At 32.3% G+C, this 17212-nt stretch overlaps 1 protein-coding gene and 1 long non-coding RNA gene across 2 annotated transcripts in view; both read left to right on the top strand.

Moving 5' to 3' along the window:
• The window catches only part of LOC134721211 (sodium- and chloride-dependent glycine transporter 1-like), a 50247-nt gene that overhangs the window by 27078 nt on the left and 5957 nt on the right, over positions 1 to 17212 (top strand). The window contains exons 6-11 of the mRNA XM_063584015.1: positions 11464 to 11530; positions 12045 to 12177; positions 14469 to 14603; positions 15235 to 15338; positions 15922 to 16046; positions 17024 to 17136. Coding sequence (XP_063440085.1) covers positions 11464 to 11530; positions 12045 to 12177; positions 14469 to 14603; positions 15235 to 15338; positions 15922 to 16046; positions 17024 to 17136 — 677 coding nt within the window. The remainder of the gene's footprint in view (positions 1 to 11463; positions 11531 to 12044; positions 12178 to 14468; positions 14604 to 15234; positions 15339 to 15921; positions 16047 to 17023; positions 17137 to 17212) is intronic.
• Positions 1406 to 6726, top strand: LOC134721212 (uncharacterized). Its single transcript, XR_010107830.1, has 3 exons — positions 1406 to 1500; positions 5154 to 5241; positions 6116 to 6726. It is a non-coding gene; the product is annotated as an uncharacterized LOC134721212 (long non-coding RNA).

The raw sequence follows: 17212 nt of genomic DNA, 5'->3' as shown, positions 1-17212 counted from the left end.
TTTTCTCACGGATTTGTTCATGCAATATTGAAATTATGTTTACTCAATGCGCAATTACTGAAGTTTATATTTTGTACTTTTCTTCTTAATTTCATATAATTTTTTTTGATTTTTTCTTCGAAAAATTAGTGGTGTTGAAATAGGGAATGGACACAGATACCTTATCACATTTAACCAAAGAAATGTTGTATAATGTCATCAATCTGTATTACACGTAGACAGGATTTTCTCTAGAAAACTATACGTTATACACACCCGAGAATACACTCACTGTCGTAATGGAAAATTACTGTATGTTATAGTTACCTGTAATCAGCTTTGCAACACCATGTCATGACAGTTCAAAAAGATTTTCTTCAAATCAAAATGGAATATTCATTTTTTCTGTAAAATTTAAAACTTTAAAAAGTAGACTTTGACAAAATTATGAAAAAGAAAGAATTGAACAATTTAAAATCGTATTTTAACAAAGATTTAGGTATAATTTTACAACGATCCTTAAAAAATAACCAAACAAACGTTGAATTAAACGATATGAACCTACGCAGTTTTATATTAAAATTTATACTGACACACACGTCACCAGTTTGCCATCTCAGTATGCAAGGCAAGGGTGCTTGGTGAGGTGTTGGAACTTGATGTACATGTATCATTAAGTTAATACAGTTCTGTTAGGATTGACTGCCTTTTTACAGAGACTTTCTATTCTTACTGTTATCAGTTAGTATAGACTGTTCCTGGCTTAGAATGATTCTCTGCTCAACAAATGGTGCGTAATTCGCATTTGAATCAAAATTCTTGTAGAAGTAAAAAACACAAATTAATGTATTTGACAACTTTATTCAGGAGCACAGTCTACATGGTCTATATTATCCGGCGTAAATAACTTCGAGATTTATGTGGAAGTTTACTCTGCTGCTCGATCTATGCTAATCGATGTTCCAGTTTATTTCATATTTATATTTATTCTTGAGGCCTCGTCATCGTTTATATTCACTAAAAGCACAGTCGCCTAAATATTTTATATGGCGAAAAAATTGAGAAAATTGGGGGAAGCAAGGATTTGTATAGTTAACAACTATACAAATCCTTGGGGGAAATAATATATTTTTAGTAGCATTTTTATTTTAAAATCTTAAGAGGTTGCTTGCAAATTTAACTCTAAAATGAGAAGTGTATGACGATCTATAACGAATATATACATCCATCATGTGTGCAGATACGACGGCCACTAAATAGGGTCTGCCATGAGTGCACTTTGTGTGCCCTGCATGAGTGCACCCAGGAGGTCCTCATGAGCGGTGTTTAGACGTACCGGGAAAATCTTATCTGATTCAGGATCAATTCATCGGTTACACTCCCCTGTCACCAGTGATTCTTTTTTGCTGACATTCTGAAAAAGTATTGTAAGTGTTGACTCTCAACTTGCACATGTGATTTTTTAACACTCCCCGGACTTCTGCAAAAAACAATTATTCAGTTCACTGATTAAGATGGAAGGTAAACGAACAGAAAGTCACAGGACATTCCGACAAAAAGTCACAGGACAAAAAGTCAAACACATGTCAAACTCAGGCATAAAGTAACAAATTTGATAGGACAAAAAGTCACAAACAATTTGTTGACAATTGATTGAATATAAATGAAAAAAGATTTTGAAATATCTTCTTTTTATTACATATATTCATTTTTAATTTTAGGAAATTGTTCATAATATAAAAAAGAAGATGTGGTATGATTGCCAATGAGACAACTGTCCATAAGAGACCAAAATGACACAGACATTAACAACTAGAGGTCTTTACGGCCTTCACCAATAAGCCAATATAAAGAAGATATGGTATGATTGCCAATGAGAAAACTGTCCACAAGAGACCAAAATGACACAGACATTAACAACCATAGGTCATATCATACAGCCTTCAACAATGAGCAAAGACCAAGGTAAAGCCCATACCGCATAGTCAACTGTAAAAGGCAATCATACTATATCTTTTTTTTTATATTTACCTGTTAAAAAATGCGTGCAAATGTAATCAAAAGCTGCACACAAACGTAATGATTTTTGTGCGCAAATGTAATGGTAATGTGCGCAAACCTAATGCACTGATTTATTTGTTTTTAATAAATTTTAATTTAAAGTTGCTACATCATGTTCATGTATAAAACTTCAAGAAAAATACAAAAAGAGTGTTTTCGTGTTCAAAGAAAAATAATCTCAAAACTAAATTGTGACTTTTTGTCCTGTGACAGTGTGTGACTTTTTGACTGTGACTTTCTGTCCTACATTCAGATTGAATAGGGGTGTTTGGTTGACCCCGCCTCCCTCTATCTGAGACTACTATCTCAGTGATGAGCTTTATGTTTCATGTACAAATGTATTGTGCTTGTCATATATGTATGTCGGATAAAAGCTCTACAGACCTTTAATATGTTGCAATGAGATATGTATAACCGACAATAAATAAATAGCCCCTAACAAGTAAGAATTATGTTACTTCTTTTTGTTTTGACATCTTGCATGGGTTTTTATAGCCCTGTATTAAAATTATGCCCCCATTTAAAAAAAAGGGGGGGTGTATTCTGTTTTACCCCTGTCTGTCCATCCATCCTTGCGTCCGATGAATATTTTTTGTCCCATTTTCCTTAAGAAATACAATAGAAGGATTTCTGAAATTTGGTGTCAGGGTTAAATAAGTCAGCTATACCGTCTGATGCATTTTCAGATTCATCACTCGACAACTTCCTGTTTTCCCAACACTTGTATGATTTTACACATGATAGCCAAGTTGAAAGTTTAAAACTAACAACCTAATTTATGTACAAAAAAATTGAAAAACAGATATGTTACATATAAACAAATGACAATCACTGAATTATCGGATCCTGACTTGGAACAGGCACAACCATAACAAATTGGCAGGGTATAAGGAACTTTGAAAATATTTAGTTTTTGTATTTTGGTCTATTTTCCGGATACTATAAGCAATAAGGCCCCTTTATTTAGTGAATGAAATAATAGTAAGATGCACTTAGCTGTCTGTCATATTTTATATTAACTTGACCTCATTTTCATGGTTCATTGGTCAATGAAACACGGTATTGTTTTGTCAGTTTATCATATGTTTAAAGTAACAGGTAGATTATATTTGGTAGATATGAAACAATTGTGAGGTGTGCATGTCTGAATGGCAGATTCATATATAAACCATGACCGCATTTTATTGTTCTTTGGTCAATGATAAGTTTTCATGGTTTTGTCATTTTATCAGGCCACATTTAAAAGAATGTCTGTTTCCCCTCCCCCGGGTCTACCCTTTGTAAACAGACCAGGAAGGCAGGTTCTTGTTAGCTCACCTGACCTGAAAGGTCAAGTGAGCTTTTCTCATCACTTGGCGTCCGTCGTCTGTCGTCCTGCGTCTGTCATCCGTCGTCCGTAAACTTTTACAAAAATCTTCTCCTCTGAAACTACTTGACCAAATTCTACCAAACTTGGCCACAATCATCCCTGGGGTATCTAGTTTGAAAAATGTGTAGCGTGACCCGTCAAACCAACCAAGATGGCCGCCATGGCTAAAAATAGAACATAGGGGTAAAATGCAGTTTTTGGCTTTAAACTCAAAAACCAAAGCATTTACAGCAAATCTTACATGGGGGTAAAATTGTTGATCAGGTCAAGATCTATCTTGCTTAAAATTTTCAGACGAATTGGACAACCTGTTGAAGGGTTGCTGCCTGTGAAATGGTTATTTTAAGGAAATTTTGCAGTTTTTGGTTATTATCTTGAATACTATTATAGATAGTGATAAACTGTAAAAGCAATAATGTTCAGCAAAGTAAGACCTACAAATAAGTCAACATGACCAAAATTGTCAGTCGACCCCTTAAGGAGTTATTGCCCTTTATAGTTAATTTTTAACAACTTTTCATCATTTTTTGTAACTTTTTTAAAAATCTACTTCTCTGAAACTACTTTGCCAAATTTAACCAAACTTGGCCACAATTATCATTGTGGTTTGTAGTTTGAAAAATGTGTCCGATGACCCAGCCTACCAAACAAAATGGCCAACATGGCTAAAATTAGAACATAGTGGTAAAATGCAGGTTTTGCTTTAAATATCTTTGAAACTAAGACATTTAGGGCAAATCTTTCAAGATTTAAATGTCCATCAGAATAAGATATATCCCCTCACAAATTTTCAGTTGAATTGGACAACCTGTTGTTGGGTTACCGTTACTGCCCTAAAATTGGTGATTTTAAGGTAATTTTGCAGTTTTTGGTTATTATCTTGAATACTATTATAGATAGAGATAAACTGTAGACAGCAATAATGTTCAGCAAAGTAAGATCTACAAATAAGTCAGCATGATCAATATTGTTAGAGGACCCGTTAAGGAGTTATTGCCCTTTATAGTCAATATTGAACAACTTTTCGTCATTTTTGTAACTTGTATAAAAATCATTTCTAAAACTACTTTCCAAATTTAACCAAACTTGGCCACAATCATAATACTTTGGTATCTATTTTAAAAAAAGTTTCTAATGACCCCGCCTACTAACGAAGATGGCCGACATCAGTAAACACATTAACAGGTGAGCGACACAGGCTCTTGAAAGCCTCTAGTTTTTTTTAACAGGATGTGATTGTCATAGCATGGTCACATGAATGGTTTGACTTGTCCAGTCCAGGCCACTTATCAGTTGTTTGTGCTCAATTTGAGTGCATTTATTTAGATTATCAATCCTTTAGCTTTCAAGCATATTCCAAAAATGGAAACAAATTATTTTCAGGAAAAAAATAATTTCGATTTATTGTGGAAAATAATTTTTTGACCCGGGCGCTTATTTTTGACCCGTGTGGGGGGAGGGGAAACAAACATATTTTTAATTTTGGCCTTAGATTTTTTAAGCATAGGTCTACTTGTATGGAATGACTACAAGGTATCATATAAAAAAAAAGATGTCTGCCTGCCAAGGTTAATTTTACCTCATATTCATAGAATAATGATAATATTCATGATATTGAACAGCAAGAATGATGAGTAAGTTGATGTTATATACAAATCAGACAAAATTTTCAGTTGCCTACTAATTATGTAATACATGTAGTAGTTATTTTGTCATTAAATGATATTTACCCTTTTATGTGTAGGGCAAGAACATGAAAGATAAAGGAGAAACTATAAACAGAAGAAATTATCAACAAAATTAGATTTACAGAGGTCAACAAAGCCTAAATGGTAAGTCCACTGTTATAAAAGTTTTTGTCCTTGAATAATGATTAAATATTTATTAAAATAAGATGTGGTATGATGAAAGAGAAAACTATCCATCAGAGTTCAATTTAGTGGATGTAAGCATTGTAATTACTTATTAGAGGCCATTGATGACCTGTAAGTAATGAGAAAACCCATACCCTATACATGTTATAGTAATCTATAAAAGTCAACACCAACCAAATTTGAAAAAGAGCATCAATTCAAACGTCAAATATACCAGACTAATTTATAAAAACAAAAAATTATGAAAAATAAAAATGACGGATATAAACCAACGTCAACCACTGAACTATGCACAAGCTCCTGATATTAGACAGGTATAATATGGCTGGGTTGATATAAAAATAAGAAACACTTAGCAGTCTGATTTCCAATGAGACATTTCTCCAATAGAGATCAAATGACATTTAAGGAGGCTCTAGCGTATAACAATTTCAGAAAAATGTTTAATAATTTTTTTTCATAACTCATTTTATTTATAACTTTATCACATGGTACACCAAATCATTCAAAACAATCAATTCGGTTTGGCCCCAGATGACTTTTAAAATGCATATATCATTTAAAGAGCTCCAAATTATCTCCCTTTGGTGCAAAAATGCCATTTTTTGGCATTAGAAATGTAATATCTTATTTAACTCATCTGTGGCCTATATTTTTTATTATAATTTTAAATAAGCTGTACTTTACTAAACTATTATAAAATTTAAGCGATTTCTGTAATTTAGTACTTGAATATTTAAATGAAAGTTTATCATATTAATATCATAAACATGATAAAATAGCCATTTTATTGATCTCTTCACTGATAATTTTTGAGTTTGTGTATTTGTAGGTCAGACATCTCGATTTTCATGGTCATCATTCACAGATCAATACCGAACGGAAAACTTAAAGCTGGTATTTTTCTCCATAGTGCGACTTTTTTATTAATTTGAAATGGAACATGTTTTTTCCTACATTTATTTGAAAGAAGAAATTTGAACATGATGACTATAAACAAAAAGGAGTCATATCATCACGATCATTGATGCACAAGAACTTGATCATATAAATACAACAATGTGATTATCAATTGAAAGATGGAACGAATGAACTAGATATTAGAATGTTGTTGTCCAAATAAACTTGCTTTGTCTTCTCATTTGAATCTCTCCATTCAATAAAGATGTACAGAGGAAGATCTTTGAAGAATAGATTGAAAAAATGTTTTGTCTAAGAATTGCAGGAATATTCTAGTGAATGAAATTATTTATTGACTTCACTCTTATATAGTGGACTGAATAATTGTACATAGCAAGTTGGGAATAAAGAAAGCAAAAACTTTAACAAAAAGTGTTTATATTATAAATTTGCAAATATAAGCATACTATTATGTACACCACAAAGGTATATATAATTCAAATTGTTTGCCTATACAAGTATTGCAATGAACCTATAACAAAGAAAATCATACCTCACGAAAAGAGTGAACTATTCAGTCAGAATATGAAATATGTTTTCAGTTCTATTTTTCATAATAGAATAAACAAGACCATGAAGACAAAGATTTCAAAACAATATTTTTTCATTTATTTAGAAATTTCATCATTTTGTTTCAGTGAAAGGACTTTATTCTTTAAAATATTATTATTATACATTCCAAAATAAGAATAATCTTTATTGTCATATAAACAAATAGAAAACATTTTTTTATATATGTATATATAAAAAATATAAAAAAAACTTGTATACATTTAAAACATTTTACTACCAAACAGCATTCATTGTAACATACACATAACTTTATATTTATATATATTTATAATTTTAATCCTATAGGATTTTATTTTGTCCCATGGGATATTAAAAATCCCATGGGATAATTATAGTCCCATGGGATTTTTTTTGTCCCATGGGACAACAAATATCCCATGGGACTACAATAATCCCATGGGACCAAAAAAAATCCCATGGGATTTAACCAAAATCCCATGGGATAATGGTAAATCCCATGGGATTTTGCCCTGTCCCATGGGATATTGAAAATCCCATGTTTTTATAATTCAAATTGCAAAATAAATATGAAAGTGACAGTATACAACCAATGAAATTATTGAATCCCATGTAATTCCGCACATTTTGGTTATATACATGATATTGTAGCTCTTGTTTGAGGCGGCGGCGGATTTGCAAATGAGTGTTTTGCAAATTAAAAGTGTCCAGTGTTAATTATTTTATTTCAATGAAAATCAAACTGTTGAATTTTCCGCTGCGAGCGAATTTTTAATTTTGGTCGCATTTTAAAAATCAATAAATCTTGTATTCTTGTTGGAAGTTGCACTGTATAGTTTATACTCTTTTTAGCTCACCTGGCCCAAAGGGCCAAGTGAGCTTTTCTCATCACTTGGCGCCCGTCGTCCGTCGTCCGTCGTCGTCGTCGTCGTCCTGCGTCCGGTGTTAACTTTTACAAAAATCTTCTCCTCTGAAACTACTTGGCCAAATTTAACCAAACTTGGCCACAATCATCATTGGGGTATCCAGTTTAAAAATTGTGTCCGGTGATCCGGCCAACCATCCAAGATGGCCGCCATGGCTAAAAATAGAACATAGGGGTAAAATACAGTTTTTGGCTAATAACTCAAAAACCAAAGCATTTAGAGCAAATCTGACATGGGTAAAATTGTTTATCAGGTCAAGTTCTATCTGCCCTGAAATTTTCAGATGAATCTGACATTCTCTTGTTAGGTTGCTGCCCCTGAATTGGTAATTTTAAGGAATTTTTGCTGTTTTTGGTTATTATCTTGAATATTATTTAAGATAGAGATAAACTGTAAACAGCAATGATGTTCAGCAAAGTAAGATCTACAAATAAGTCACCATGACCAAAATGGTCAGTTGACCACTTTAGGAGTTATTGCCCTTTAAAGTCAATTTTTAACCATTTTTCGTAAATCTTAGTAATTTTTTACAAAAATCTTCTCCTCTGAAACTACTGAGCCAAATAATTGAAACTTGGCCACAATCATCATTGGGGTATCTAGTTTATAAATTGTGTCCAATGACCTGGCAATCAAACCAAGATGGCCACCATGGCTAAAAATAGAACATGGGGTAAAATGCAGTTTTTGGCTAATAACTCAAAAACCAAAGCATTAAGAGCAAATCTGATCGGAAGTAAAATTGTTAATTAGGTCAAGATCTATCTACCCTGCAATTTTCAGATGAATTGGATCATCGGTTGTTAGGTTGCTGCCCCTGAATTGGTAATTTTGAGGAAATTTTGCTGTTTTTCTGTTATTATCTTGAATATTATTATAGATAGAGATAAACTGTTAACAGCAATAATGTACAACAAAGTAAGAACTAAAAATAAGTCAACATGACCAAAATAGTCAATTGACCCCCTAAGGAGTTATTGACCTTCATAGTCAATTTTTAACAATTTTCACAAAATTTGTAGATTTTCACCGACATTTTCCACAGAAACTACTAAACACAATTTTGTCATGAATCCATCTGTGTACAATGTTTAATATTAACATAGACCAAGGTGAGCGACACAGGCTCTTTAGAGCCTCTAGTTTTTTAATGCCACACAAATCCAACACAGACAAAAAAAATGGTAGGTTCAAGAAATAATTGATGCAAACTATACTTTATTGTAGTTTTAACATGGGTAGGCATTATATTCGTGATTATTTTTGCCCGAGCGATATCGAACACTATTATAAAAAGTGTACTAGTTCAGTGAAAATGTACGTCATACTTAAATCCTAAACACAAATTAATAAACATACAAGACTACCAAAGGCCAGAGACTCCTTACTTGTATGATTTTGTAAAAAAATGCATCTTTTTAAAATAGTCGAAAACAAAATTGTCTGTCCAATGGAAAAGTCGAAGCCCAAAAAAGATGAACGGTGCATTATTGAAACATAGAAGCTGGTTGCAAAAGTTGACGACAAGATCTATTTTATAACTTGAGTATGGCCTAATACTTTTAACCTGAAATAAATATATTTATAGCAATTCCCTTGATACGAAAGATCTACATGTTGCCTTGGGCTTTTTTTTGCTCTTTGGTTGGGTTGTTGTCTCAATGACAATTCAATTCTCATTCTTATCATAGATATAACTGTATGTTAAAATAAGAATATGTAGTGTGATAGACAATCAGAAAAATTCTTTCTAGGGACCAACAGGCGTTAGCAAGCTATTGGTCCCCGTATGGAATTCAACCATTAGCAAAATACACACTTTATAGAATGAAAGCTCCAAGAGGTCTTGGCATGAAAAAAAAACCGCAAAAGTTGAGCGAGAGAAAAAAAAATAGGGATACCGCATGAAAATTAGAAAATGGTCCGCAACATTACTTTAGTCAACTCACTAAGTTGAAATTAAAGACCTGGCGAATTTTAGCCTTTTTCAATGGAAGTGATGTATGTTTAAAAAAGACCATGGTTTGTTTGGACATTTTATAATTCAAGTCTTGGTTTTAAATTATTTGCAAGTAAGTTTAAAGTCATGAACAAATAATCACTCACAGAAAGACGTCAAATCCATCAACAAAAGAAAAAAAATAATACACGACCGACAACGCACAGAATATCATGTATGTGTTCCGGACCTTATGAGTATTTGGACCATACGCATATGTCATGACCATACGCGTATACTCATATGGTCCAACCATACACGTATGGTCCGACCGTACGCGTATGACGGGTATGGTCATGCGCGTATGGTCCAAATACTCATAAGGTCCGGAACATATTTTATTTGCGATCACAAAATGCACGAAGACGTCTATTTCTATGTAAATTGGGTCGATTTTAATATAAATAAGATGAATGCGTTTCTGTTGCCAAGTGTTTTTCACAAGTATAGTAGCAGTATATCAGAACAGTTTAAGTTTCCTATATACACCAAATGATACATGTTGCCAATACAATAACGTAAATGCATGCAAATTTCACAAGGTTTAATCCAAATAGCTTTCTTACTATCCAATAACTTTCAAGTACGAAAAAGACCGGGCAGAAGTATATTTTGTCTTTATGTTTTGTATTTGCACAACTTGTGAAAGTGGATTATGCATTCGTTCTAAAATAAAATTAGACCAGATAAAAGTGAAAAGATGGCATAATTCGAATTGTTAAATCGCTTTAACATCCGAAAAAGATAATCAATCAATACATGCATTGCAACTTTTAAAGCCAGTAAGTCATTCTTTTTTCAGAAAGAACATGGCTTTGCGATATCATATTATGAAAATTGATTGTCGAAACATAACAAAAACACAAGTAAAGGACGTTTAATTAATCAATATAAATCAAAACACAAATTCCTGATTAGTATTTCGAATTATTTTATATAGGCGTTGAGAACCTTTGGTGACCCCACAGTTTAAATGTCTATATTAAGGACGTCGTGAGCAATGGGCGTTATAGACGAACGTTAACCTAATCTGTCCCAGTCAATAGGATATTATAGTGCGCCAATCAATATCCACAGCCACACTGTTATGAATTCGATTCTACAGAAATCTTGTACATTGCTTTCCAAATAATAGAAGGTACAGGTATTAGTCATTGAGACAGCAATCCGACGACATTATTTATCGAAGATTAATAAAGGATCTTTAAATATAAACAAGTTCCTGTATAAAAGACTATCTTTTAAAAGAAAACTCTAAGTTAGAGTTAAAAAAAAAATATAAGTCCATAAAAACTAACTTTATCAACTGTCATATATCTGACATGGTAGAGACATTTTCCGAAAAAAAAATGGAAGGTTTAATCTGATTTTGATGCTACATGTAGCTCAACCTCCCATTCGTTTCACATTTAATAAGCAATTCTAATAAATTTTATCTCTATCTCTTAATACAATTTATTATGAATAAAAAGAGTACCTTCCTTTTCAATTTAAAGCATTCTCTTAACATTTTTGATAAATTTTTTGTTAGTTAAACAAAATTTTATTTATTCAAAAAATTTTCCCAAGGCATTTGACTCGTGCATACTTCATAAACATTTTATCTGTAGAATATTAAGTTATTATACTTTGAAGAAAGTAAGTTTCAAAATAAAGCATTAACATTTACTGTGAATAATCCCTGTCGAATAAAATGTTGTGAAACCTGAATTGCCGCGCACTAATGAACCAAATGAATGTTAATTACAAATATATCCGTTTTAGTTTTAATTCCAAGTAATTTCACTAACACCACTGGAACAGAAAGATCCAAAAGCGAGGAATTCTTTTAGTAAGTATGGATACGTTTTTGTGGAGAAAAAATGTTGATTCTAAATATTTATTGTCCACTATTATTTTGGTCATGCAACGTGAAATCATAAAATCACACAATATTCCAGGGAAGTTTTTTTTATGATTATTTATAACATTCATATTCACAGCTGATGTTCAAATTTGAAAAAAAACAAATCATTTCCGAAACGCTTTACTGGATTTTTGTCCACTAGGAACGCTCATAGCTTAACATTTTGAAGCCAAGAATTTATATAAAAAAAAGAAGTTAGGAACTATGAACATAATCATAAGGGACATCAAAGATTCATTTGAATGTCACAATAAAGATTCAAAGATCTCGATTTAAGACTGTGCATTTTAAATAGAATTAATGTGATCATATGATTATATTTGTTGTGTTTTTTTCACGTAAAGCAGTGAAAATGACATAAAGAATGGACATGTATCATAAAGGAAGGTATACTTTTAAAATGGAATTGTTAACTTCACAATTAATATGTGTTTTTCAGTGATAGAGTATTGAATATGTCCGATGGTCTACATGATTTCGGAGCAGTTAGATGGGAACTAGCTCTGTGCTTATTGTTAGCATGGGTAGTTGTCCTGGCAGTTTTGGCAAAAGGAATCAAAAGTCTTGGAAAGGTACATTTTAATACTTCTACCTCGAGTTTTTCATAGCAGTCATCTCAGTACCAGAATCTATGACAAACAAGACGATTTTAATTTTGAAATTATAAATTTCTCCCACCTTAGCAGCAATTATTTATTATAAAAATTATACCAACTTCACCTGCATTGGAATATAAATTATATCTGGTAAAACCCTTTTTCTCGTTGCTCGGTATTTACACATCCCGCCAAACATTGTGTTATGGTGCTATTGGGGCCGGTTTTTGTTTGTTTTGTTGTAACCGCTAATGTCTTAATGTGCTATTGACATTTCTTTTCATTCTTGTCTTTCATTTTTGCTTTTGCTTATGCGCTTTGTCTATAGATTTTCTATATGCCATTTACTTTTTAGTTATTGACAAAGTTGTTTGTTTTTTACTGAGATTGATAAAAAAAAAGGTGTCTGTTCTATTATAAAAAAAAATAAAAATACCCCAATCTTTTACATTTTTATCAATTATGTCTGTTTGTTCTCTTCACATAATTTTGTCAATATAATGGAATTCTATGCGACTGTCATACATTTGAAAGGTTGAGCTAGTTATAAACCAAGGATTAATCCAACATTTACAACACAAGGAAATTCGTGCCCAAGTCGGGAATTCGACAGTTGTTTTTCATTCATTGGATGTGTTTGAGCTTTTGATTTTACCATTTGATAAGGGACTTTCCTTTTTTAATTTTTCTTCGAGTTATGTATTTTGTAAGTTCACTTTTTATTTAAAATTGCCCTACCATTTGTATTTCAACGTTCAATTAAAAAAAAAGAATACCAATTTTGATCGAACTTAAAATTAAGAATACCACAAATCTAATCAGATTTGTTTCGTACCTGGACCTTCAGTTGATGACCCTTACAGATAAACTGTGTCGTAGATTTCGGTCATATCTCGCTGTTACACAGTTTCAATTATAAGTTTCTGACACATTACCGTACTTTTTTCTCTGTAGTACGCCGAAAAAATAACACATGCGGAACAAGAATATTTATAAATTTTAAACACTGGGTTTATCTACGGAATATGTTGAAGTCCGGTACATGAAACTCAATGTTTATTTAGGTAATTTTTTATCACTCTTGCCCGGCAAGTTTTTTTGATTGACAGTCTACCAGTTCCCGTTTTTACTGCTATATGATAAGTGTTGAATGGAGATGTAGCATGTGTCAATTTCAAATGTCTTGTTCACGGAATCGAGACGAATATTCTACCACAGACCTCTGACATGTAAAAAGAAAAATTACAAAAAAAAATGAACCCCGAGGATAATTCAAAACGCAAAGTCCCGAGTCAAATGACAAAATCAAATAATAAAACACATCAAACGAATGGAAAACAACTGTCATATTCCTGATTTGGTACAGGCATTTTCAAATGTAGAAAATGGTGGATTGAACGTGTTTTTATAGCACTAAATATATCACTTGTATGACAGTCGCATCAAATTCCATTATATTTACAACGATGAGTGAGCAAAACAGACATTTTAGGTAAAATTGTCAAAATATGGATTCAACCGTCAGCACTGTGTCACAATCTCCCAAGTAACATTAAAGTGGTATGGGTGTCTTCCTCCATCTTGGATTGTAAAAAACAGTGAACCAAAGGTCCAGATTTTCTATCAAGATAGCATAATTTTATCCAGGAATGCAGATATTTAATATGAATTTTAATTTAAAAGAACCATTTTATAAGAATATAACATAAATATAAATATTTTTGCAAATGTTGATTATTTTTGTTTGTTTTTTATTTTTTTTAAAATTGCCATTTAAAGGGGAGGTAATTCTAAAATAGTGCATTTTCTGAAGGATTCTACATGGAATTTTCCTATTTTGTATTTTAGCCGAAAAAAACTCACGGTGACCATATCTTTTCTTTTGAAATTCTCAAAGCATTGTCTGAAAGCTATCTTTTCCTTAAATATTTAACAATTCTATCATTTTGTTTAGTTTCTAACCACAACATTGTGTTTTTTCCTGCATAATCCTTACAAAATGTGTAATTTTGTCGCGTCCTGTAGCTTGAGAAAATGCGCGGTGACCTATCATTTTTATTATATATTACAACATTTATCAATAGATACTACGTTTTGGCAAAGTTTGAACAAATTCTATCTTTTTTATTTTAGACTCCAATTCCACCTTAAACGCACAAAGTGAACAGTTTTTTTTAACTTTGCTACTGTCACAAAAATAAATACACTTAATGTTACACGTGCGAACATTTATACGGCCTGTTAATAGCTATTGCTTTAAATTTCAGGTTGTGTATTTCACAGCATTGTTTCCATATATAATACTGCTGGCTCTGTTCATTAGAGGAGTTACCTTAGATGGTGCTTCTGACGGAATATATTATTATCTTACACCACAATGGGACAGACTAGCAGATTCAACCGTAAGTAGTAGTAGCAATCTGATAAAAGTACAAATCGTGTGTCTAATATTTACTTACAATGTTCTAAAAAAGTTCTGTTTTATACTTTCTTTTTTAAAGACTTTCGGAGATCTATCTGGATTTACGGTCATAAACATTTCGAACATGATTATCATACTCAGACTACCAATACTAGAACTGGATTTTGTGTTTCGAGCACAAATATACAGAAAGTAAAACGGAATATTGTCAGATATTTGTACCCAAACTTTAAGCTTTTGAACAGAATACACGTTTTTTTTATGCTTAAAACATTTCATTATTTTTCTAAACTTTACTCTCGATTTTATGAAATACCTGCACCCTTTTAACGTATACAGGGTGTAGCACTCAACAAACGACGTATCAGATTTTACGTCACCATTTCTAATTCAGAGGGCCGCATATTTTAACATCCCATTAACGGGTTCGGTCATTCATTGCTTTTAATTTATTGCATGGGAGAAATCTGGGTGACTATAGTGTAACATAATTTGAGCTGATTCATTTGTAGTTTTATCCACTATATATTTCTGTTCATTTCAATTATTTTACTCAATCTTTAAGTAAAAATGGGTTATTGTACGCAAAACAAATATTGCTATTATTTTAGGTATGGAGTGACGCTGCCACTCAAGTATTCTTTTCACTCAGTGCCTGTTCTGGAGGTCTAATTCTCATGGCCAGTTACAACAAATTTGACAATTTTTGTCTTCGGTATGCATTCTTATCACTTCTGTATTGAACAATACAGAAATCTAGCATAGAAAAAGAAAAAAAAATACTGAACAAAATAAATCATCTTGTTTGTATAACCTGAAATGTTTCGAAGTGACATATTCTTTATGATATCTGATATTTATATAAAAAAAAATCACATTGTTTTGAAGATATCACTAAATCAGACTATCAATGGCCAAAACAAAGCGATTTCTAAAAAAGAACCCAAAAAAACCTTATTGGCATCAGTGGTACTAGATTTAATGCAACAGCAGTTTCCATAACTCGATTACAAATATACAAACCAAAGTAACAAAGTACGCTTGAACTAAGGGAATCGCATGAAATTCAAAAGGTGCGAAGAATAGGGACGTACTACACGAGATTTCATATGATTATTGAGCTTATACATTTCGATTTGAGGCGCATACATACAAAACCGTCATATAATGATCTGTAAACCTATATGATCTCTAACAAATTGGTTGTGTCACTTAAAAGGGAAGATCAGTTAAAAAAATGAAAATTGTCTAACATATCATATGATAAAATAGTGATTTTGTTACCAATATATTTTCAGAGATGCTTTAATTGTACCAATTGTAGATTGTTTAACGAGCTTCTTTGCTGGATTAGTAATATTTACCGTTCTTGGTTTCATGGCTCACCAAAAAGGTGTTACTATTGATGAGGTTGCAAGGGGAGGTAATAACACTCTATACTATAATTGTTTAATTGTTTTACCTCCAATTTCTAGTAAACTTATACGTAGAATAATAAAAATCTTTATGAAATTTTGATAATGTTTGCATGGTTTCGCTCTGTTTCAAATTGCATATTTCATTGACTACATCTTAAAGATCCCGAAATTCTATAAATAGAACAATTCAGGCATTTAAATCAAAACAAATCGTTTATCTTTTTTTCCAGAAATTGTATTTTGAGCAATTACATTAATATTCAGTAAGAAAAATCTGTATCCTTTTTTTCCGAGCGTATTAAAGGGCGTTCAACTCACAGAAAATTGGGATAATCGAGAACGCTGGACCACTTTTGTATCGGTCGCGCGGGAAAAGGAAGATCATCCTTGTTTTAAAATATCGCCACTATCGCATTGATGCTCATATCAAAATATTTATCAAGCCAAAAAAGTACAAAGTTAAAGAGCATTGAGGATCAAAAATTCGAAAAAGTTGTGCCAAATACGGCTAAGGTAATATATGCCTGGGATAAGAAAATCCTTAGTTTTCCAAAAAATCAAAGTTTTGTAAACAGGAAATTCATAAAAATGACCACATAATTGATATTCGTGTCAACACCGAAGTGTTGACTACTGGGCTGGTGATACCCTCGGGGACGAAACGTCCACCAGTAGTGGCATCGACCCAGTAGTGTAAATAGTTATCAAAGGTACCAGGATTATAATTTAGTACGCCAGACGCGCGTTTCGTCTTATATAAATCGAGACGATAAAAAAGGGGCTTTATATTTTCTTCATAAAGTGAGCGAAAACCAACTGCTTGATTGCAGGCTGCTTTCGTTCAACTCAAACCAATAAACGTTAACACTTATTTTGACCCACTGAGAAAACACCTACCAAATAATGTATGATAATAACATTATATGATCATCTTGATAACTAATATGGAAAAACCCACCTCTATGTTATTGTTTATTAAAAGGTCCGGGTTTGGCATTCATTGCTTACCCAGAAGCAATTTCCAACATGCCTGCTCCAACAGTGTGGGCTGTTCTTTTCTTTTTCATGATGCTTATAATTGGTTTCAGTTCCGAGGTATGTATTCATAAATAAATAGGTATTTGTACCGATCGTGCAAGGGCTGTATAGCCAGTCAAGGTCATTAAAAACT

The sequence above is a fragment of the Mytilus trossulus genome, chromosome 6 (assembly GCF_036588685.1).
Source record: "Mytilus trossulus isolate FHL-02 chromosome 6, PNRI_Mtr1.1.1.hap1, whole genome shotgun sequence".
NCBI lineage: Eukaryota > Metazoa > Mollusca > Bivalvia > Mytilida > Mytilidae > Mytilus > Mytilus trossulus.
This window is presented reverse-complemented; position numbering and strand designations above follow the sequence as displayed.